Consider the following 22497-nt stretch of genomic DNA (forward strand, 5'->3'; position numbering starts at 1 on the left):
GATGTACGGTGCTGGTCCTCTGAATGTATGGGTCACCATGCATGTCTTCTGCTTTTGGTTCCTTGTAAACTAAATGATATAAATGTGAACCACTAAGGCCTCAGCATTGAACGAGGTGGGTTCTGCATGTCTGCCTGATCTTGGCGACTGAATCTAGTTTAAGAGCTTTCATTATTTCAGTTTGTACTGTGATTATTATTACTATGATATATTCCAGCTGCCAGTTTACATCCAACAGGAGAGCTTATCGGATTGGTCGACCCTCCTTCTCTCATGTCACAATAATATGACTACTTAATAATAAACTACTTATTTATGTTGAGACAACAAAACTACTTATTTAGGTTGAGACAACTAAACTACTTATTTAGGTTGAGACAACTAAACTACTTAGTTATGTTCTGGAAAAGGTCGTTGAGTTAAAGTAACTAGAGAAGGGTGGTTACTGAAGTACACATGTTACAAAGATTTCCTCGTTGACGTCTGGTTCCACATGAGCGCTCTGCTGGAGGAGAGTCTCCGTTTGCTTTAGCGTCATGATGACGTTCATAACACAGCATGTTTTCATGGTGTATCTATGAAGTTCAAGGTGTCCCTACAAATGCTGGAGGGGAGCAGCCTGACATAATTATGACGTGTAATTCATAAAGTAATGACATACACAAACATGAGGCTCATTGTGTCTCATCTGTCGCTACGACGACCAACAGGAATCATCACTTTTACCTCCTGACGAGATCTGACCACACGTCTTACCATCCGGTTCTGTTCTGAGGGGACCCAAAGCGGCGATGCCGGTCTATAATCTCTGACTCATGATGAAGCTGTGATGTAAAGTCTCTGATGGTTCACCTCAACTTCAGCTCCACAGCAACAGAACCTGAGGCTCATTTTAGATCACTTCTTTCCTTTATTGGTCTGCTAGAATCATAGCGTCGCCCTGTGCTGTGATTTGAACCCTGATGATGATCATCTGTCCTCTGAGTCCATTTAAGGCCTGATCCCTCACACACACACACACACACACACACACACACACACACATGTGATGGCCGCAGAATAGAGACGGTTATATTTACGGAGATGAACTGTTCGCGGGTGTGACGGTGAACATAACAGGGAGAGTCCTGAGCTTTGTGAACGGATCCTCTTGAGCTGATGTGGCAGCTGTGAGCTCGCTCTGAAAATCCCGAGCAATGCGTTGAGGTACGGGCCAAATATACTGAGAGAATGGTTGCAATGCCAATTTGTTGACATCAGAGTTTAGTTTGGGGTCTGTGGGCAACAAGTTGACGGTGCAGCAGAAGAACGGACTGATGTTGTTGTGGAATGTTTCTACTATGAAGCACCCTGATAAGAGCTCCATTAAAGCTGCAGTTTATTGTGACTCACTCACACATACAAATACTCACTAGAGCAATACATGGGGATTCTTGTGTTCTTGTGTTCAGATGTCTCGGTTTCTGGACCTGGCAGAGTTTGGAGAAGCTGCTCGCTTCCTTCGTCTCACCAACTTGGAGCAGCTGGCTGCTATCGCCCAGGCGTATGACGGTAGATATACTGCATACTCATACGGGTTCTTTATGCCCATAATACACACATGCACCTGAATAAAGACCTGCGTATTTCTCAAAGGCACAAAGCGAGTCTGGATGCCCGATGACGTTGAAGCGTACATCGAAGTGGAGGTTAAAGAGCTGAACGGAGACAAGACCACTGTGGAGACCAAGGACGGACGGGTTAGTCAGTCCTAACTACTCAGTGAAGCTGTTTTTAAATGCTATCAATGTATTCATCATGTAGTCCTTTCATCTGATGGAATCTGGACTGATTAAATATGTATTTGATGAACTTTCTCTGAAGCAGACTGTCTCTAAACATCTCTGAGCTCGTTGAACTGTTTCACGTTGGTTTCAGTTTCTGTTGGTGAAAGAGAACGAGCTGCAGCCGCTGAACCCTTCAAAGTTCGACATGATCGAGGACATCGCCATGCTGACGCACCTGAACGAAGCCTCGGTGCTCTTCAACCTGAGGAGGAGATACAGCATGTGGATGATCTACGTGTGTGTTTGTTCTGCTGCACATAAAACACCGCTGAGCTCATGGAGCACATTGGGTTTTTCGTGATTAGCAGACGTGTGGATGATCTGTTGATGTGCTTGTTTTTAGACCTACTCGGGTCTGTTCTGCGTGGCGGTCAACCCGTACAAATGGCTGCCGGTCTACTCGACTCAGGTGGTCGCCACGTATAAAGGCCGGCGCCGTCTGGAAACGCCGCCTCACATCTACGCCGTCGCCGACAACGCCTACCTCGACCTGCTGCAGAGTGAGTCACCTGGAACCTCTGACGGCTAGCCGTGCTACAAGTCTGCTAGCATGAGGCTGTCCTGCTTCTTTTATTCAGTTTTATTGGCAAAATTAGGAAACATTTTTTCAATATTGCCTTTAAATTCCTGTTAAAGCTAATTAACATTAAATAACATTACTGAAAATGGCTGAGTGATCATTTAATAACCCCCCAAAAAATGAAGGGAGTTTGACTTAAAGAAGTAAAAATTATGTCATTTTCTGCCAGAAAGCGAAGCTGCACATTTCCCAAAATGTTGAATTAGTCTTTTAAATATATGTTCCCCTGTTGGTTGACGAGGCTCCATTTTCCTCCACAGATCGAGAGAACCAGTCGATGTTGATCACGTGAGTCAGAACCTCGGCTGCTTTAACATTACAAACTTCAAATGCTGCATTTCTGACAAACGTAACGTCATCAATTTAATTAGCAAGAAATGTCAAAATAAAGCAATGCACACTATAAAATACGTCTTGTTATTGAGTGTGCCGTGATCTTTGTTCCTTAAACTTACTGTAACTTGTGTCGTCTGTCAGCGGTGAGTCGGGAGCAGGAAAAACCGTCAACACCAAGAGAGTGATTCAGTACTTTGCCATCATCGCTGCTCTGGGGGAGAAGGTGAAAAAAGGAGTAAGTCCTCTCAACAGCATATCTTTATTAGCATCTTGTTGCTGTAGTTTAAAAATGAACGCCCTCTGGGAATACTGAGATTTGATTGTGTTTCTACCAGGAGACAACCTCCGGTTCTGAACAGTGAAGTCAGAGCTTCATGTGTTAAAGCTGCATTCTCTCTAGTGTCCACCAGGGGGCGACTCCTCTGGTTGTATAGAAGTCTAGTCTAAAATGACTCTACTTCTCTCTTGATTTATTCCCTCAGTAAACATTGTAAACATGAGTTTATGGTCTCAATCTCTAGTTTACAGTCTTCTTCAATACAGCATGATGTTCATTTAGTACATTATGCTCCATTTAGAGTCAAACACACCATAAAGCAGGGGATGATTTAGGGGCGGGGCTACACGCTGATTGACAGGTCTCTACCAGAGACGTATACGGCGTCTCTACGTCACTCCTCCTCAGTCCAGATGTGGTCACTTCCTGTTCACTGGTTGCAAAAATAAACTAACAAACAAATCGCCAACCTCAAGGCTTCAAAACATCCACAAACCAAAGAGAGGCGTCACGATGACGACGCCCACTTCTAATAGACAGTCTGTAGTTTCTGCATCATCAGACTTTAGACTCTCTCTCTCTCTTTGTGTGTTCAGGGATCTTTAGAGGACCAGATCATCGAAGCTAATCCGGCCATGGAGGCGTTCGGCAACGCCAAAACCGTCCGCAACGACAACTCATCCCGCTTTGTGAGTTTAATGAATTCATTCATGATGGCCGCTGTGAGCCGAGGAGGACATGTTGTGTTACAAAGAGCGTCCGTCTGTGTTTGTGTGTCTCAGGGAAAGTTCATCAGAATTCATTTTGGGCCGACTGGAAGGCTGGCGTCTGCTGACATCAACATCTGTGAGTTGGTTTTATAATTGAATCAACAGATGCCTTTGAAATTGTACATTATGTATTTTAGAAATGACAAAATGCAAGAAAATTGTTCCCTATTATAATCTATTAATTTGTATTAAATGGTATTATACTACTACAGTACACAGCAGAGTATTTATGTGTGTATTTCATCAGATCTTCTAGAAAAGTCAAGAGTCGTGTTCCAGCAGCCGGCAGAGAGAAGCTACCACATCTACTATCAGATCCTGTCCAATTACAAGCCAGAACTACAAGGTAACCACACCCACTACTAGATCCTGTCCAATCACAAGCCAGAACTATAAGAAAAATATTAATATCTTTCAAAAAGTATATGTCATGGTCTACAGGATAATTTGAGATATTGATTCTAATTCATCTGGTTTTCTCAGCCTGTATTTCTGCTACATTGATGCGAAAAAAAGAAAAAAGTCTCAATTATAAATCCGTCCACATTTCAGCACCAGGAACAGCTCCGTGATTTATCCAATCACAGATCGGCTATGATGTTTCATACCAACATATTAAACTATCTCTGCTACTAGGATGTCAGCTGAATAAGGGGGACGGCATCTCCGCTTCAATCTCCTACTAATGATACTTTTTATGTAATACTATGATTATGAAGCGAGACGCTACAGGAAAATGATCGTTCTTCAATTTAGAGATTTTGTTCTATTTCTCTTCCACAACACGTCGTCTTTCAGACTAGAGGAAAGAAAACATTTATTTTACTTCTTTGTTTGTTTACGTCTGTAGATTTCTCCTAAATTCACCAAAAGTCACCACTACATAATGCCTCATTAGCATATTTCAACATAACATTTCAGAAATCTTGTAATACAATAAATACTCATCTCAATGTGAGTGATGAACTGTTGAAGTTTCATGGTGATATCTATGAGTTAAAAGATGAACTCGCTCTACTGCGTTGCAGACATGCTGTTGGTGACCACCAACCCCTACGACTACCACTTCTGCTCTCAGGGTGTGACCACAGTGGAAGGCATTGACGATGCAGAGGAGCTGAAGCTCACTGATGTAAGAAACCTCACCCCTGAACACACACACACACACACACACACACACACACACACACACACACACACTGATGACATGTAAACTATGATGTTTACGTGTGTGTGTAGCACGCCATGGACACGCTGGGCTTCACTCCAGAAGAGAAGTACGGCTGCTATAAGATCGTTGGAGCCATCATGCACTTTGGAAACATGAAGTTCAAGAAGAGGCAGAGAGAGGAGCAGGCCGAGGCCGACGGCACAGAGAGTAAGACCCACACAGAGCTACACACCATCAGCTCTCTATCTCAAATACAACCATCATTATATCATTATATTACCAGAGGTACATACTGCATCCTACGATTTACCGTACCACGTCTCAGAGGTACATATTGTACTTTATACTGTACAACATCTCAGAGGTCAGCTGGTTCTTTGCCTCCTCATCTTCGTTAAAATTGTGGGGCGTTCATGCAGTCGGGTATGAATGATGAGATGTGTGTGTTGTGTGTGTTGAGGTGTGGATAAAGCGGCCTACCTGATGGGCATCAGCCCCGCCGACCTGCTGAAGGGCCTCCTGAACCCCCGCGTCAAAGTCGGAAACGAGTACATCGTCAAGGGACAGACCGTAGAGCAGGTAACCCATCGATCAATCAATGCATCAATCAATCACGGCCTATTGCGTCAAACCTGACCGGCTGTCTACTGTGTCTGCAGGTGAACTCTGCTGTTGCAGCTCTGGCCAAAGCCACGTATGACCGCATGTTTAAGTGGCTGGTGAGTCGCATCAACTCGTCCTTATACACCGCTCTGCCTCGTCAGTACTTCATCGGAGTCCTCGACATCGCCGGCTTCGAGGTCTTTGAGGTTTGTATGCTTTTCCTATTTATAATGCAAAATAGTGCCTCTTGTGGGCCATAGCTAATGTTCCAGTTGGAGTTACTGACAATGTAAGCCAGATAGCTTAGCTAAACGTTTTAGAAAGCATGATGGCAAACAAGTAGCTTTCACACACTCACAGAGCTTAGTGCTCTGTAGCTCTTCTAGCAAAAGTGTCAAACTCGAGGTTAGTTTTCTTGGTGGAAGGCCGGATGCTGTTAAGGTGCTTTCAGACAGTGAGAAGTTGCTTTCACTGTTTTCAATGTTACTATGATATCAGTAAGCGAAAAATCAAATAAAAATCTCTCATTCTCAACCTCTCATTGTCTGAAGGCACCTTCATAGCATATTGAAAAGGGCTGAAAATGATCTGTGTGTGGGTGAGGTGGGGGTTGCTTGGACATATGGTTTCCTTATTTTGGAAACCTATACTACCTGTGATTCACAACCACATTTCTGTTGTTTATATCTTTCTGCAGTTCAATAACTTTGAGCAGCTGTGCATCAACTTCACCAACGAGAAGCTGCAGCAGTATTTCAACCACCACATGTTCATCCTGGAGCAGGAGGAGTACAAGACTGAGGGGATAGAGTGGACCTTCATAGACTTCGGTTTGGACTTACAGGCCTGCATAGACCTCATAGAGAAGGTGTGTGTGTGTGTGTGTGTGTGTTAGTTCTTGTGTTTCTCATGTCCTATGTAAATCTTAATTATTTTTGACATTATACAGGTAGAGTTTAACCAATGGTGTATCAGTTCTATTAGATGGAAGAGGTCGACGTGTTGGGTGAAATCTGATGGCTAATCAAAGATGAATGTGAATATTTTCCAGCCCATGGGCATTCTGTCCATCATGGAGGAGGAGTGTATGTTCCCCAAGGCCACTGACAACAGCTTCAAAACCAAACTCTACGACAACCATTTTGGAAAGTCGCCCAACTTCCAGCGGCCACGGCTGGACAAGAAGCGCAAACACGAGACGCACTTTGAGTTGGTTCACTATGCCGGAGTGGTGAGTGTCAGTTGCTCATGTTAGAGGTGCTTTGCTCATTTGTTCGCCAACTGGAATTGGTTGATGTTAATTACAGGTTTGATTGATGGTTCCCATTCAAAATAAAGTGTGAAAAAAAGGCAATTATGTTATTATCACTGTTTTTGTTTCCTGATCCATCGCGGCTGACGTATCCTTATCACACAGTTGTGCAACCATCAAATTAAAATAAAGATACAGTTTCTGCTTTTGGAGGCTCTAATAGAAAAATGACATCACGGTATTGGAACGTAAAATGGAAATAAAGTGGAGCGGTGGCATTTACATGTGTGTCTAATAAGGCAACAACAGCAATGGATGAAACTGCATGTTCTAGCAGATTTTACACGACAAACCAACAACAACACAGAGTTGGACTGATCTTTGTCATTCATGGTTTCGTGAGGTGTTGTAAGGAACAGATCCAAAAGAGACATGCAGAGATAGAAAAGGAGACTGAAAATGACAGAGCTCCTGCCTCCAGAGAAGTGATGCTACCGAGTGTATTTATTTCTTTTTTTTAGGCTTTTTGGGTCCAGGTAGTGAGTTTGTGAAGACACCATGGACATGATGTTCTTGTCTTTCTGAGACATAAGTTAAGAGGCCAGACTGAGCTGAGCTGCAATCTTAGAGCAAGTTCTCACCAGCTTTTTGTCTCACTTCCCACCTTAAGACCCCCAAACCAGCAGATCAAGATGAAAGTAATGTTTGTCTGTAAGCCAAAGACAAACGTCCATGTGAGTGACCAATGAAGATGTCTAGTCTATACTGATATTTTGAAGGCCATGTTTAGTTAAAATGTACTTAATACATTACAACTTGGCATGGTTTCTAGTATTAGGGATTCAAGGTGAGCACTGACTTTAAATAGTTTTTCTTTGGCAACAAATACATTTATTTCTGATTGATCTTTGTTAAACCAGTAGAAACTTTGGCAATTCCAGTTATTGATGATATGGTTAGTCAGTTGTTATCTAAATCTCAGGAATAGATTGTAGTGAGAGTTTTCCATAATTTTAGCTTGTGGGAGCCTGTTGATCCTGAGAAGAAGAGGCCCGAGGATGGAGCCCTGTGGAACTCCATGCCATGTACAAAGGACGCTATCGGATAATAACATTCAAACAGAAGCCTCTGTGTTGAGTTATTGGAGAATTATTGATACAAATCAATTCACAGTCACAGCTGTTCTGTATGTATTTCTCTGTAGGTGCCGTACAATATCACAGGATGGCTGGATAAGAACAGAGATCCTCTGAATGAGACGGTGGTGGCTCTGTTCCAGAAATCCTCCCACAAACTAATGGCTGGACTGTTTGAGGACTACATCAGCTCTGACATTGGTAACTAAAAACACTTTAGAGAAACAAAATATAAGAAAGAAATACAAGTGTGACACTGTGTTTGTGTGTGTTTAGTAAAGAAGTGTTGTTTGTGTTGTTGTTTTAGCGGGGGATCCAAAGGCTGAAGGAAGACACAGGAAGAGGAAAGCAGCTTCCTTTCAGACAGTTTCACAGTTACACAAGGTGAGTTGACAGTTGTTCAGGTCTTTGACTCTGACAGGTGAGACTCCTGACACTTCTTAAAGACGGACTCCCACTCATTGTCTGTTTGTTTGATTAAATACAGGAGAATCTAAAGAAGCTAATGGCTAACCTCCGCAGCACTCAGCCTCACTTTGTCCGATGCATCATCCCCAATGACACCAAGAGTCCAGGTAACCAAACAACAACAGCAGCGGTACAACAATCTGTAGCCTTGCTAGCATCACACACCAGAGAGCTAAATGCTATCAATAATTGGTATGCAAATGTTAGCATTGTTCCAATAGTTGTCAACGTTTCAATTAGGGTTGCAACTAACATTTAGTTTAATTGTTGATTAATATGCTCATTATCATTATTATTGTCTTAAAATCTCGTTTTGTCTGACCAGCAGTCCAAAACCCAAATATTATCAGTTTAAACCAAGATGTCATCATCGAAAAAAACAGCCTTATAATTTGTTTGTGCAAGCAGCTTATTACAAACAATATTTACACTTGTTGTTGAGTGGCGACCTCTAGTGGCAGTAGTGATCATGACTGGAAGTCCAGGTAGGGAGGGCAGGGGTGGATGGACGGGTCAAACAAACACAGGACTTTCACCCAGGAGGCCGCTGTTGGTGTCCCGTATGAAATACAAGGAGTTATTTGAAGCTAACGACTACGTTGCTACGTTAAAACATACTTAACTAAGTTAGTACATAACCACATCAAGTACTACACAACAAACATACTTATTTTAACCCAAGCCATTTCCCAACATAATCAAGTAGTTTTGTTTCACAGTGTGTTTAAAACACTTTCACAACATAGTAGAACAAGTAGAACGGTCCTATATGCCGTTTTGTGTGTTCATTGGCAAACAACCAGTTCTGTTGTCTAGGTTTGAGGACGTGTTGGTTTAAAACCCCATAAAACAGAAAATAAGCACATCAGAGAAACTGAAACCAGAGAATAATTATTAAACATTATTTCCTGGCAATTTACTTTGACAATTGTTGATTAATTGAGTGGATTTGCTAATATTGACTAACTTACACAAAATAAAGGACAATAAAGTATCTCTCAATGTCACACATGCAAAGTAAAACTAATGTAACTTCAATGTGTCCCATGAAAATGAGAGCAGATTGAATCTAAAATATCAAAACATTCTCAACACTGTTACGAAGCTTCAAGTGTCCTTACTACATCCCTCCTCCAGGTGTGATGGATGCCTTCCTGGTCCTCCACCAGTTGAGGTGTAACGGAGTCCTCGAGGGGATCCGGATTTGCAGGAAGGGCTTCCCAAACCGCATCCTGTACGCCGAGTTCAAACAACGGTCGGTCTCAAACCCACAACAACACAGAGCCACACATGCTAATATTTCACCGGTACTCTCCAGTAATTCATGAGGACTTTTCTTTCTCAGTTATCGCATCTTGAATCCTGCTGCAATTCCAGAGGACTCGTTTGTGGACAGTAGGAAGGCTGTGGAGAAACTGCTGGGCTCTCTGGACATCGACCACAGCCAGTACAAGTTTGGACACAATAAGGTACAGATACTGTGAATAATACTACCAGGGTCTCAGGTGCCATATGCTGTACAGATTGTAACACCCTCTGAAGCAAATGCAAGACTTGTAAGTTAGGACAGAGCTACTGTTCACACCACTGACTTCTGTTTGGAGCGATGAGATGAAGATGGTCTTCTCCGTCCTCGCAGGTGTTTTTCAAGGCGGGGCTGTTGGGTCTGTTGGAGGACATGAGGGACATCCGTCTGGCTCAGATCCTCACCATCGTTCAGGCCATGGCCAGAGGGAAGCTGATGAGGATGCATCGGGAAAAGATGGCGCTGCAAAGGTCGATATGACAACCACCTCATGAATTAATAATAACAGCAAATTGTCAGCTGGAAAGAAGGAAAAACTGTTTGTTTAGTGGGTAAAAGCACGAGCTTGGGCTATTAATTCTTCCTCTCAGGGACGCTGTAATGGTGATCCAGTTCAACATCAGAGCGTTCTTCACCGTGAGGACTTGGCCGTGGATGATGCTCTTCTATAAGATCCGCCCAATGCTCAGGAGCGCCCAGATGGAGAAAGAACTGGCTGCTCTCAAAGAAGAGTTCAAAAAGTTAAAAGAAGCCTTCGACAGGTCTGTTCACCTGTCAGCTGTTTAGACTCTCTTTACGTTAATATTTACACATTCATATCCGGGTTGAGAAAGTAAAATTAACTACATGCAGGCAGAGACATTAATTAACATGGTACGTCTGCTGCTCTGTTTTTTTCATTTTTAAATCTGTCACGTTGGTTAGTTGCTGCGTCTTTCTCCGTCAGGTCAGAGGCCAAGCGTTGGGAGGCGGAGGAACGGCAGGTGGTTTTGGTTCAGGAGAAAAACGACTTGGCTCTGCAGCTTCAAGCTGTAAGTCTCACTGAAAGTTCAAGGAACTCTCCTGGTCCACAACTCTTATCTAGTTCTAGATAAACTAATGTCAATGCAGTCGTTGAAGCACGCAGAACACATACCAATCGGGGGATTATCGGATCTACAAGACTTCTAGCTTCTTTAGAAAAGCCTCTATCACTAGGTTATCCTCTAGGTTCTTTATTGTACTGAATAATAGAACAGCAATAGAGCCATTCAGGAGGTACCGTATGCTTGTCTCTTTCACAGTTAAAGTTAACTCAAGAGTTAGAAAAAAGTCCCTTCATTGGATGCAGGTTTTAAATATTTGAGAATTAATATTATGCAAAAATTAAACAGCTTGTTTCAGTTGAATAGCATTTTTTTGTTAATCAAATTTGAATTCACTTTGATCAAATGGGACGCATCATGTCTGCTAGCTCTGCCTGAGTAGTTTGTTTGCAGTTTGTTGTCCAATAAAGAAACATGTATCTCCACAATTGTTGACTTTGTTATTCAGATAAAATGAAGGATTACCTTTATCTTTCTTCTTAAACTAAATACATATTTGAAACAGCTCTATTGTCCCAATACTAACAACAGGCCTGTTAACAGTTTGAGAATAAACGCAAGATGAAAAGATATCTTTGCACCCAGTAGAGCTGTAGGTCCAGGATGTATTAGCCTAGCTTAGCACAAAGACTGACGGCAGATGGAAACTGCTAGCCTAGCTCCATCAAGTAAAAGAAACAAAAAAGTTGCATGTAAATCAAAATGTCATATCTGCAATTTGAAAAAAGTGGGATTACAATCACCTTTTCTCAAAAGACAAATGTATCTCTAAAATATAAGATTTGATCTAAGCTACTTATTTTAGAGAGCTATTCTCTTGTAAACTCATTATCCTCTTTAATATCTCTAAAATGTTTTTTTTAATATTTGAATCATCCAGGAGCAGGACAACCTGACAGACGCAGAGGAACGCTGCAACCAGCTGATTCAGTCCAAAATCTCTCTGGAGTCGAAGCTGAAGGAGATGCAGGAACGTCTGGAGGACGAGGAGGAGTTGACGGCCTCGCTGACGTCCAAGAAACGTCAGCTGGAGGAGGAGGTGGTCTCACTGAAGAAAGACGTGGACGACCTGGAGATGACTCTGGCTAAAGTGGAGAAAGAGAGACATGGAGTCGAGAACAAGGTGCGTTAACCGACAGCTTTGTATCACTGCAGGGTTCCTTCACTTTGCAATGTCGCTTCTCTTTGATTTCTGTCTTTGGTTGAGAGCTTTAGTCTGGTGACGGGGTGGAACTTTTTTTCTTCCGTCCAGGTGAAGAACCTGTCCCATGAGATGTGTGTTCTGGATGAATCCATAGCATCTCTGACCAGAGAGAAAGCCGCCCTGCAGGAGGCTCACCAGCAGGCTCTGACTGACCTTCAGGCGCAGGAGGACAAGGTCAACATGCTGGTCAAGGTGAAATCGAGACTGGAGCAGCAAGTGGACAATGTAAGAAAATACATATACATATCACACTCAACAACCCATAGGGCCTCCTCGCTGGATATCTAAAGAACACCTAGAACCTCTTTAATGATTAACAATTACCAAATAGAGAGCTAGAACCTTCCCAGTGACAACAGAACCTCTAAATGATCTGTAAAACCTGCTTATTGACCAGTCCAGACCACTACATATACCCAAAGGACTCATGGACCTTCCTGAAGGGCCACTATAATGTAGCACCACTGGAACCACCTACATAAACTCCTGAAACCCCCTTGGTAACCACGAGGACCACCACAACCACCTAAAAGACCCCTAGACAACTTAAAGCCCTTTAAATCTTTAAAACGTCCTCAGTGACCACAAGTACCACCTAACGGACCTTTGCAACCTCTATTTGATCACCAGAACGTCCTAAAGAACTACCAGAACCTCCTAAATGGCCACTACAACCACCATCTAGACAATCTAAAGCCCTTAGAACCTCTCCAGTGACCATAAGGACCACCCAACAGACATTCAAAGCCTCTTTATGACCACTAGAACCTCCTAAACTGGAAACTCTTGAAAGACCACAAAACTCCTTCGAACCCCCTTGAAGGTTCTGGTATGCCATGAGATCAAAGTACTCTGTTCTGAGTTTGTCTCCATTTCTTGACAGCCTTGCCCCTCTCTCCTCTGCAGGTGGAGAATTCCTTGGAGCTGGAGAAGAAGGTGCGTTTGGAACTGGAACGAATCAAACGGAAGCTGGAGGGGGATCTGAAGCTGTCCATGGACTCGGTGAAGGACCTGGAGAGCCAGAAGGACGAGCTGGAGGAGAGACTGAAAAAGTAAGAGCTGGTCTGGAGCTGGTAGTTATCTTTTATCGAGCGATGATTTTCATTTAATTTCTCGACAAAGCTTAACAAAAAAAGTCTAGAATTAACATGAAAAAACTGATATTTTGTAGCATTAAGATAATTTCCTTTCTCTTTCCATCTCTCTATTCCTCCCTAAAGAAAAGACTTTGAGTCGGGTCAGCTTCAATCTAAACTGGAGGATGAACAGAGCGTGCTTACTCATCTTCAGAAGAGGATCAAAGAGCTTCAGGTTGGTCCGACTGATCCAGAATAGAACTTGTAACCAGCTTCCTGATCTTCCCCTTCATCACTTCATGTGTATAATTCATCGCTCCCTTCAGACTCGTATCGAGGAGCTGGAGGAGGCGCTGGATGCGGAGCGAGCGTGGCGTTCCAAAGCCGAACGTCAGAGGAACGACATCACCAGAGAGCTGGAAGAGCTCGGGGAGAAACTGGAGGAGGCAGGAGGAGCCTCTGCTGCTCAGATCGCTCTCAACAGGTCATCATCAGCATTAAAGCTGACATGTTACAACATGTTGTAATTGTAATGACTTTGGTTATCTGAAGGTGTGTTTACTTAAAACAGAGCGGTGTACAAATTGACTATAAAATACAAAATTGACGTCAAACAGGAAGAGGGAGGCGGACTTCCTGAAGATGCGGCGGGAGCTGGAGGAGGCGGGGCTTCACCACGAGGCGATGGCCGCCACTCTCAGGAAGAAGCACTCGGACACGGTGGTGGAGCTCGGTGAGCAGATTGACGCTCTGCAACGAACCAAACAGAAACTGGAGAAGGAGAAGGTCGAGTTCAGGCTGGAGGCTGACGACCTAGCTGCTAGCGTGGAGCAGCTATCCAGGAACAAGGTAAGTCCACCTTAAAAAGAAAACTCCAGTGAAGTGTCTTGAAGCTGCATTCTCTCTAGTGTCCACCAGGGGCGACTCCTCTGGTTGTATAGAAGTCTAGTCTAAAATGACTCTACTTCTCTCTTGATTTATTCCCTCAGTAAACATTGTAAACATGAGTTTATGGTCTCAATCTCTAGTTTACAGTCTTCTTCAATACAGCATGATGTTCATTTAGTACATTATGCTCCATTTAGAGTCAAACACACCATAAAGAGGGTGATGATTTAGGGGCGGGGCTACACAGTGATTGAGAGCAACTTGACAATTAGTATAGAGGTGTAGCAACCAGCTCCACCCTCTCATCCAAATGTGGTCACTTCTGGCTCCAAAGAAACCAAGATGGCGACGGCCAAAATGCCAAACTTGAGGCTTCAAAACTGCAATCCACAAACCAGACTGTGTTCACTTCTTACTCCATGTTCTTTACCAGGCAGAGAGGGTCAAATGAAATCCAGGGGTTTTGTCATTTAACTGAAGCTCCCAGAAAAAAAAGTGCCTATAGCTTTGAAGCAAATTTGACATTGGTGGAATTAAAACTTCCAGGTCCATCACATAATGCTATTGGGCCTAAAAAACTTCTGTAAATCATCGGATATATTTTGAGGCAAATCAACTTCCCAGTACAAACACTTAAACAGTCCTTATTTAAAGCATTAGCTCCTAAAAAGTAGTAGAACGCACTAACAGCTGAATCCAGCGTTATTTTCCTTCCTGTCGTCTGGTGGCATCACTATGACTCTGGACCAGACTCAATCGTCAGTTGATATGGCTTCTTGTATGTGTGTGTGTGTGTGCGTGTGCGTGTGTGCGTGTGCGTGTGTGCGTGTGTGTGTGTGTGTGTGTGTGTGTGTGTGTGTGTGTGTGTGTGTGTGTGTAGGGAGCGGTGGATAAGATGTGCAGGGTTTATGAGGACCAGCTGAATGAAACCAGAAGCAGAGCAGAGGAGCTGCAGAGACAGCTGACCGACGTTTCTGCTCAGAAAGCACGGGCACTCACAGAAACTGGTACAACACGCACACACACACACACACACACACACACACACACACACACACACATATAGTCCTTTATAATAGTAAAAAGAATGATGTCTCGATCATCCACTGACATTTTGTCGACGTGCACATGATTATTTCAGCCAACTATCAACACAAAGCATGAAGACATTTGAACTCATTTTAAGTGAAAAGAGTGTGTCTTAAATTTAATTCTCAGTTCATAAAAGCTAATGAAGGTGGCTGGACCAACCCACTTTAAAACGTCTTCTCTGTGTTGTTCTTTTAGCCGAGTACAGCCGTCGTCTGGAGGAGCGGGACGCTATGATTGGTCAGCTCCAGCGCTCCAAAGCCGGGGTTTTCCAGAACTCCGAAGACCTGAAGAGGCAGCTGGAGGAGGAGAGCAAAGTAACACTGAACCGTTATAACTCTGATCCATCGTCTCAATACTCAACCTCATGGTTGTCCTAACTCTGTTTAGTCAAAGTAAGTACATGCGTGACCGTGTGTGTGCTTCAGGCTCGTGTGGCGCTGGCTCACGCGGTGCAGGCGTCCCGTCACGACAGCGGTCTGCTCAGAGAGCAGCTGGAGGAGGAGCAGGAGTCCAAAGCTGAGCTGCAGAGGGAGCTCTCCAAAGCCAACGGCCAGGTGGTCCAGTGGAGAGCCAAGTACGAGACCGACGCCGTGCTGAGGATAGAGGAGCTGGAGGACGCAAAGTAAGAAACTGTAATCAGTGGCATCAATATATGTTACAGGCGCATGTCACAACACTCACAGAGATGCACGCGTCCTTCATGATCTCAAAACTGCACCGTGACGGAAACATTCCTGGACCGGCCGACAGGACGACATGGGATAAACAGAAGTACTGAAAGCGTCATCGTCAGTTAACATTTCACTGCACACAGGCACAGATCTCACCATATTAGGTGGCATTTAGCTTGTGCATATGCACACTTACAAAGAATGTTATAAAAGAAAGGATAAATATATCCTATATATATATATATATATATATATATATATATATATATATATATATATATATATATATATATATATATATATATATATATATATAATATATCCTTGAGTGTCTTGATTTCATCTCTTATCGACTCCCAAATTTGCTCTACATCTGCCACAAAGACTGCTGCTGCTTCAGCTACGACTATTACTGCTGCTGCTTCTGGAAGGACTGGATTCTCATGAACGTAGTTGTGAATATTCATGATCCTCAGAGGATGAATCCTGATGATTTTGCTGACCTCATGACCTCTAGCGCCACCATCAGGCTTTTCTACATAACTCACAAAATATCAGACTCTATAACCGTCTTTACCAGCTGCATAACGGGGCGCTTCAAGTATTTTTTTTTCTAATTGTGCAGCTCAGTACATGTTGTTGTCTTAAGTGCTCAATAACTGTTTATCTCGTGCCGTTTGTTTGTAGGAAAAAGCTGGTCGTCAAACTGCAGACGATTGAGGAAGCTGTAGAGACGTCTCAGGCTAAATGTTCCTCACTGGAGAAAACCAAAGTGTCTCTGCAGACAGAGATTGAAGACCTGTTGGTTGAACTGGAACGAACCAACGCTGCTGCTCTGGCTCTGGACAAGAGGCAACGCAACTTCGACAAGGTCAGCGGCATCAGCCGTCACTCTAATCGGTCGTAAACGGTGCAATGTAAAAAATAATCTCAGCTACAAGTTTGATTTTTTGTATGTTTGCTGCAGTTGTTGAGCGACTGGAAGCTGAAGTTTGAGGAGAGTCAGACGGACCTGGAGGTGTCGCAGAGAGAGTCCCGCAGTCTGAGCACCGAGCTCTTCAAACTGAAGAACTGCTATGAAGAAGCTCTAGACCATCTGGAGACGGTTAAACGAGAAAACAAGAACCTGCAAGGTATCTCGTCCTCGTCGTCTGACTTCTTTTGTATATGTTTTAAAATGACATCAAAGCAACAGTCTAAAACACTTTGATTAAGCTCTCATATCAGACTTTGTACCACACTCTCCATATAGGGTTCTTTGGGTTGTCCTCATAGGGGAACCCTGTTTGGATCCTTGTAGTACCTTTTGTAAAGGTTCCACTTGGGACCCTTTCAGAGGGTTCTACACATAACCCAATATAAATGGTTATACCTAGATCCATATGTTAAAGGTTCCACCCAGAACCCCCTATGAGAGCTTTCACAGAGAACCTTTGTATGGTGTAATAGTACTACCTCGAACCCTCTCTGGAGGTTCTACTCAGAACCTTTCAACTTTCTAAGGGTGCTAACGACAACCCACCAAAAGGTTGTTCCAATAAACGTTCTATGTCCCAAGGGTTTTATGTAGTACTTGATGAGTTGCAGCGCCACCCAGAACTATTATGGTTCACAATCACAGTTTTTGGGGGGTTGTGGTTCTGGATTTTTTGGAGGGAAAAGGTTGTTATTGGGACCCTTAGTCAAAAGCAGCTTTTTAGAAAGAACTCCGTTGGGAACCCTAGTTTCAAAGAGTGCCAAACGTCTTGCTGTACGTGACTGTTATGGACCTGAATTCATGTTGTGATTGATTGACAAATTGATTGAGGGACTGTGTTTGTCTCCAGAGGAGATACTGGACCTGACGGATCAAATCGGTCAGGGAGGGAAGACCATCTACGAGCTGGAGAGGATGAAGAAGCTCCTGGATGTGGAGAAGAGTGATATCAGAGCAGCTCTGGAGGAAGCAGAGGTAACTAACTTACATGCTGTAGATACTCGTCAACTGTCTGACAACTCAACTGATCACTAAACATCTCTCTATCCACCAGGGAACTCTGGAGCACGAGGAGAGCAAGACCTTGAAATTTCAGATGGAGTTGCACCAGATAAGGACTGAGATTGAGCGCAAGATTGCAGAGAAAGATGAAGAGATCGAGAACCTCAGGTACCAGATATATTGATAATAGTGAATCAGGAATCAGAATGGTAGAAAACATATTGTGAAATATGCAGTAGACCTGCAGAAAAACTATGCATAAAGCGTGAATACCAGTGCTGTCCACCAGGCGGGGCCACCAGCGCTCCCTGGATACCATGCAGACCAGTTTGGAGGCGGAGGTTCGCAGTCGCACTGAGGCGGTGCGTCTGAAGAAGAAGATGGAGTCCGACCTGAACGAGATGGAGGTTCAGCTGGGACACGCCAACAGACAGGCAGCCGAGAGCCAGAGGGCCATCAGACACCTGCAGACACAGGTAGCCTCATCTGATCGAGGAGATTACAGGAACCCTTCCCTGGGATTGTTGAACTGCTGCTTTAAATAAGGGGCAGTGGAGGTAATGGAGGCATCCCATTCAGAGAAGGTTGTCCACGGCAGATTAAAATAAGGTGGACTTCAGAGCATTGGATCAACTTCTCACAGATCATTTCAAAACATCCAGGAAAATGACCTTGTTCAGGAACATTAGGTGTATAAAATGAATAACTGTTAAAAGACGTTCAAAGTTACTAAAGAAACGGTGGTAGTGTCTCTGAGCACCAGACTCCCTTAGAAAACCTCTCATTCTACTGCAGCAGGGTCTGACAGTCTGACCCTCTCAGTCCTGGTTCTGGTTCTCCCGTGCCTCCCTTCCCTCCAGCGGGTCCAGCAATACATCCTGGGTCTCCAGCAGAGGGAAGAAGCTCTGCTCCTGGAGAAGGAGGAGGAGGAGACGCTGCTGCTGCTGTCAGGAGCTGAGCTCTCCTCCTCCCTCCGGAGCTCTGACTGCAGGTCCAAGGCTGCAGATGAAGCCGGATCTGGGTCCGTCTGCGATGTGGCAGAATGTCTTAACAGGTCTCACTGGGTTCTGTCCTCTCACAGGTTAAAGAGCAACAGGTGGATCTGGAGGACAAATTCCATTTGTCCAATCAGCTCAAAGAACAGATCCTCCTGTTGGACCGACGTTGTTCACTGATGACGGCTGAGGAGGAGGAGCTGCGTGGGATTCTGGAACAAACCGACCGCGGACGCAAGATGGCCGAACACGAGCTGGTGGAGGTCACGGAGAGACTGAACATGTTCACCACACAGGTACACACACACACACACACACACACACACACACACACACATTGATTACCTGATCAGTCAAGTCACTGAGTACTGCCTCAATATAAACTCTATATAAATGAATTGACTGAGTGATCGATGGATTCACTGACTGACTCATTGACATTTATGTTGACAGAGGTTTAACTGGATGCTACTTAGATTGATTGATCAATAGACTTAATGATTAATCCACAAAGTGATTGATTAACATATTGATGGACTGATCAGTTTCCTAACCGATCAATGCACCACCTTAGTGACTGGTGGCCTGATTAGTTGCCGTATTGACTAACAGATTGATCCACTGACTATTGAAATGATTCATGATTCAATGAACAGATGTTCGGGACAGACTGACTGGTTGATTACCCGCCTGTGTTTTTCAGAACTCAGGTCTGATGAACCAGAAGAAGAAGCTGGAGGCCGACGTGTCTCTGCTGGCGGGGGAGGTGGACGAGGCCATGCAGGAGAGTCGCAGTGCTGAGGAGAAAGCCAAGAAGGCCATCACTGATGTCAGTCCTGACCTCTGTCCACAACAAACACAACCCTGATTGATCTTGTGTTTTCTGGAGGGTTTCAACCTTTTTCTGTGGTCCTCCCTCCTCATCTGTTACATTTTTATTACCTCTATGTTTCTTCACCAGGCGGCTCTGATGGCGGAGGAGCTGAAGAAGGAGCAGGACAGCAGCAGCATGATGGAGAGGATGAAGAAGAACATGGTGTCCACGGTGAAAGGTACAAAAAAACCAACACAAATGGCGTTGATGACGGTTGACAAAAGAGCTTCAGCTGCCGGGCTGATGTTAACGTCGTGGTTGTCCCTCTCGCAGAGCTGCAGGTCAAACTGGACGAGACGGAGCAGATGGCGCTGAAGGGAGGAAAGAAGCAGCTCCATAAGCTGGAGACAAGAGTGAGTGCTTGAGCCAGGGCTGACCCGGAGGGTCAAATGGGCCCGTTAGCACTTGGAGCTTAGCAGACAGGAGTAACATGCTACAGAAGGTTCTAAATGAGTAAAAACCCAGACTATCGATAATGTCCGGAGTTACCGGTTCTGCTATCGGTACTTTGGAAGTTCCAGAGTGAGATGTCCTCGTCTCAAACCTCCTCTCTCTGAACCTGTTTTAAAGAGTTTGAACTTTGTCTATTCTTTTCCTAATTATTTGTCTTTTTTTCTCACAAAGTAATGAAAAAGAACCGATAAGCAGTATCGATAAAACCCTAACGATAGCCATCCCTGCTTCATAAGAACCAAGCAGCAGGACGTAAACCTGAGTGGATTTGTGTTCAGGTGAGGGAGATGCAGACGGAGCTGATGATGGAGCAGAAGAGGAGCGACGAGTATCTGAAAGGAGTCCGTCGCAACGAGAAGAGAGTGAAAGAGCTGACGTACCAGGTCCGATCACCTCCCATCACCCGGCTGCTGCTTCCGTCCATACAGACGTTTTGTTGGTTCTGTGTGTGTCTATTGGTTCTCTTTCTGTCCCTGCAGTCAGAGGAGGACAGGAAGACTCTGCTGAGGATGCAGGAGCTCATCGATAAGCTTCAGACCAAAGTCAAGAGCTACAAGAGACAAGCAGAGAACGCCGTGAGTCTGATTAGTTAATTCATTCAAACCGAGACGATGGAGGTCGCAAATCAGAATTGAGTGTTGAAATAGTTTAAATCTATATTTTGTATAATAACGATGTGTGAAATGACAATGGGTTGTGTGTCTCTGGTAGTGAATGTTGTGTTCACAACTTGTTTCCGCTCTGCTGTAAAATAACAGTGGTTATTGAAAGGTTTAAAGTTGAATCGTCGCGGTCGTTGTTCCTCTCGGTGTCCACCAGGAGGAGCAGGTGGGCTGCAGCACGGTGCGTTTCAGGAAAGTTCAACACGAGCTGGACGACGCCGAGGAGAGAGCCGACATCGCCGAGACGACCGTCAACAAGCTGCGGATTCGAACTCGCGAGCAGACCAGCAAGGTCGCCATGGTGAGGCCCGCTCATGCGCCTATTGTTGTTTTGTGTCCGTACGGTGGTTCTGATCTTCTGTTTGTGTCTCTGCAGATCATCGAATGAAGCTCTGCTGCCTCTTCAAACACCTTCACTGTTTTTCTGCCGTTTGTGTGACGTTTCCAATATCTGATTGCCGTGTGTTTGAGTCTGACGTGTTTCTGCTGTATAGTCCAGGATCATGGGGGGACACGTGAATCTGCATCTGCTGTACTGAAACCATGTCAATATGTTTCTGTCTCCACTGTGAAGCATCGTCAACTGGTTTGTAGAGGAAGTTTCGAAGGAAGCGAGTACGAATAAGAGCTGGTTTATAGCAAAGCAGTATAGTAGTACTGAACGATACAAGTTAGTAGTACTAAACTTTACAGGTTTGTAGTACTAAATGTTACAGGTTTATAGTACTAAACTTTACAAGTTAGTAGTACTGAACAATACATGTTAGTAGTACTGAATGATACATGCTTTTAGTACTAAACTCTAGAAGTTTGTAGTACTAAACTTTACAGGTTTGTACTACTAAATGTTACAGGTTTTTTTCAGTACTAAACTTTACAGGTTTGTAGTACTAAACTTTACAGGTTTGTAGTACTAAACTTTACAGGTTTTTTTCAGTACTAAACTTTACAGGTTTGTAGTACTAAACTTTACAGGTTTTTTTCAGTTCTAAACTTTACAGGCTTGTAGTACTAAACTTTACAGGTTTTTTTCAGTACTAAACTTTACAGGTTTTTTTCAGTACTAAACTTTACAGGTTTGTAGTACTAAACTTTACAGGTTTATAGTACTAAACTTTACAGGCTTGTAGTACTAAACTTTACAGGCTTGTAGTACTAAACTTTACAGGTTTATAGTACTAAACTTTACAGGCTTGTAGTACTGAACGGTTTCAGCAGGTTGTGCATAAACTTTGTCACACAATTCTCAGTGAGTTTGTAAGATTATTTAAGATTGAAATACTTCATTCACTTCATTTGGTAAATTGTAAAATACAAGAGACAAGGCGAGAGCGTTTGTCAGAGTCGGACACAGAATGCGAGGCTGTGGCTATTTCCTGGAATCAACAAGTAACGTTACAGTCCCAGAATGGAGCAAACATGAAAAGGTCTTTTTGCCCCCCTACAGCTGTTAGCCCCCACTGGTTCCTGCTTCTCTTACCCTTCATTTACAGTGAAACTTTACTGCAAATGTTGAGAAATGTGCATGTTTTTGTAGCTGAGGGCAAAATAAGTTAGAAATTATGCGTCTATAAGTGGTTTGACTGTCGCTGACAGAGGCTACATTGCTATACAGTTTGCTACATACATTTTAAGAGTTAAGTGATGTTTTTTAATATTTACATTGAATCAAATGACAGTAATGTTAAAGTGTCTCTCGTGCTGATCACAGAAGCTAGCTTCTTTTGCCTTCTTGCACAGTTACTGTGCGGTTGAGTCCGTCCGGCTCTCACCGTCGCGTTCATATACCAGCTG

General features: G+C 43.7%; 1 protein-coding gene across 1 annotated transcript in view; it reads left to right on the plus strand.

Annotated features, from left to right (window-relative positions):
- The window catches only part of LOC137888712 (myosin-7-like), a 22479-nt gene extending 207 nt beyond the window's left edge, over window positions 1-22272 (plus strand). Inside the window, exons 2-46 of the mRNA XM_068732159.1 lie at window positions 1452-1551; window positions 1636-1739; window positions 1918-2061; window positions 2170-2326; window positions 2667-2694; window positions 2884-2977; window positions 3616-3708; window positions 3802-3865; window positions 4037-4135; window positions 4818-4921; window positions 5029-5167; window positions 5421-5539; window positions 5620-5769; window positions 6261-6431; window positions 6594-6794; window positions 8020-8152; window positions 8259-8335; window positions 8439-8526; window positions 9557-9674; window positions 9765-9888; window positions 10059-10195; window positions 10316-10486; window positions 10672-10756; window positions 11691-11933; window positions 12063-12239; window positions 12921-13066; window positions 13235-13325; window positions 13417-13574; window positions 13708-13939; window positions 14859-14985; window positions 15266-15384; window positions 15496-15692; window positions 16429-16612; window positions 16709-16874; window positions 17568-17692; window positions 17772-17887; window positions 18009-18195; window positions 18801-19010; window positions 19418-19543; window positions 19676-19766; window positions 19862-19941; window positions 20320-20424; window positions 20521-20616; window positions 20861-21004; window positions 21080-22272. Of these exons, the coding sequence (XP_068588260.1) occupies window positions 1452-1551; window positions 1636-1739; window positions 1918-2061; window positions 2170-2326; window positions 2667-2694; window positions 2884-2977; window positions 3616-3708; window positions 3802-3865; window positions 4037-4135; window positions 4818-4921; window positions 5029-5167; window positions 5421-5539; window positions 5620-5769; window positions 6261-6431; window positions 6594-6794; window positions 8020-8152; window positions 8259-8335; window positions 8439-8526; window positions 9557-9674; window positions 9765-9888; window positions 10059-10195; window positions 10316-10486; window positions 10672-10756; window positions 11691-11933; window positions 12063-12239; window positions 12921-13066; window positions 13235-13325; window positions 13417-13574; window positions 13708-13939; window positions 14859-14985; window positions 15266-15384; window positions 15496-15692; window positions 16429-16612; window positions 16709-16874; window positions 17568-17692; window positions 17772-17887; window positions 18009-18195; window positions 18801-19010; window positions 19418-19543; window positions 19676-19766; window positions 19862-19941; window positions 20320-20424; window positions 20521-20616; window positions 20861-21004; window positions 21080-21091 (5832 nt within the window). The 3' untranslated portion in view covers window positions 21092-22272. The remainder of the gene's footprint in view (window positions 1-1451; window positions 1552-1635; window positions 1740-1917; window positions 2062-2169; window positions 2327-2666; window positions 2695-2883; window positions 2978-3615; window positions 3709-3801; window positions 3866-4036; window positions 4136-4817; window positions 4922-5028; window positions 5168-5420; window positions 5540-5619; window positions 5770-6260; window positions 6432-6593; window positions 6795-8019; window positions 8153-8258; window positions 8336-8438; window positions 8527-9556; window positions 9675-9764; window positions 9889-10058; window positions 10196-10315; window positions 10487-10671; window positions 10757-11690; window positions 11934-12062; window positions 12240-12920; window positions 13067-13234; window positions 13326-13416; window positions 13575-13707; window positions 13940-14858; window positions 14986-15265; window positions 15385-15495; window positions 15693-16428; window positions 16613-16708; window positions 16875-17567; window positions 17693-17771; window positions 17888-18008; window positions 18196-18800; window positions 19011-19417; window positions 19544-19675; window positions 19767-19861; window positions 19942-20319; window positions 20425-20520; window positions 20617-20860; window positions 21005-21079) is intronic.
- The last annotated feature ends 225 nt before the right edge of the window (window positions 22273-22497 follow it).

This window comes from Cebidichthys violaceus, unplaced genomic scaffold (genome assembly GCF_023349555.1).
Source record: "Cebidichthys violaceus isolate CVI_PGR_0920_01 unplaced genomic scaffold, fCebVio1.0.p SCAF_57, whole genome shotgun sequence".
Taxonomy (NCBI): domain Eukaryota; kingdom Metazoa; phylum Chordata; class Actinopteri; order Perciformes; family Stichaeidae; genus Cebidichthys; species Cebidichthys violaceus.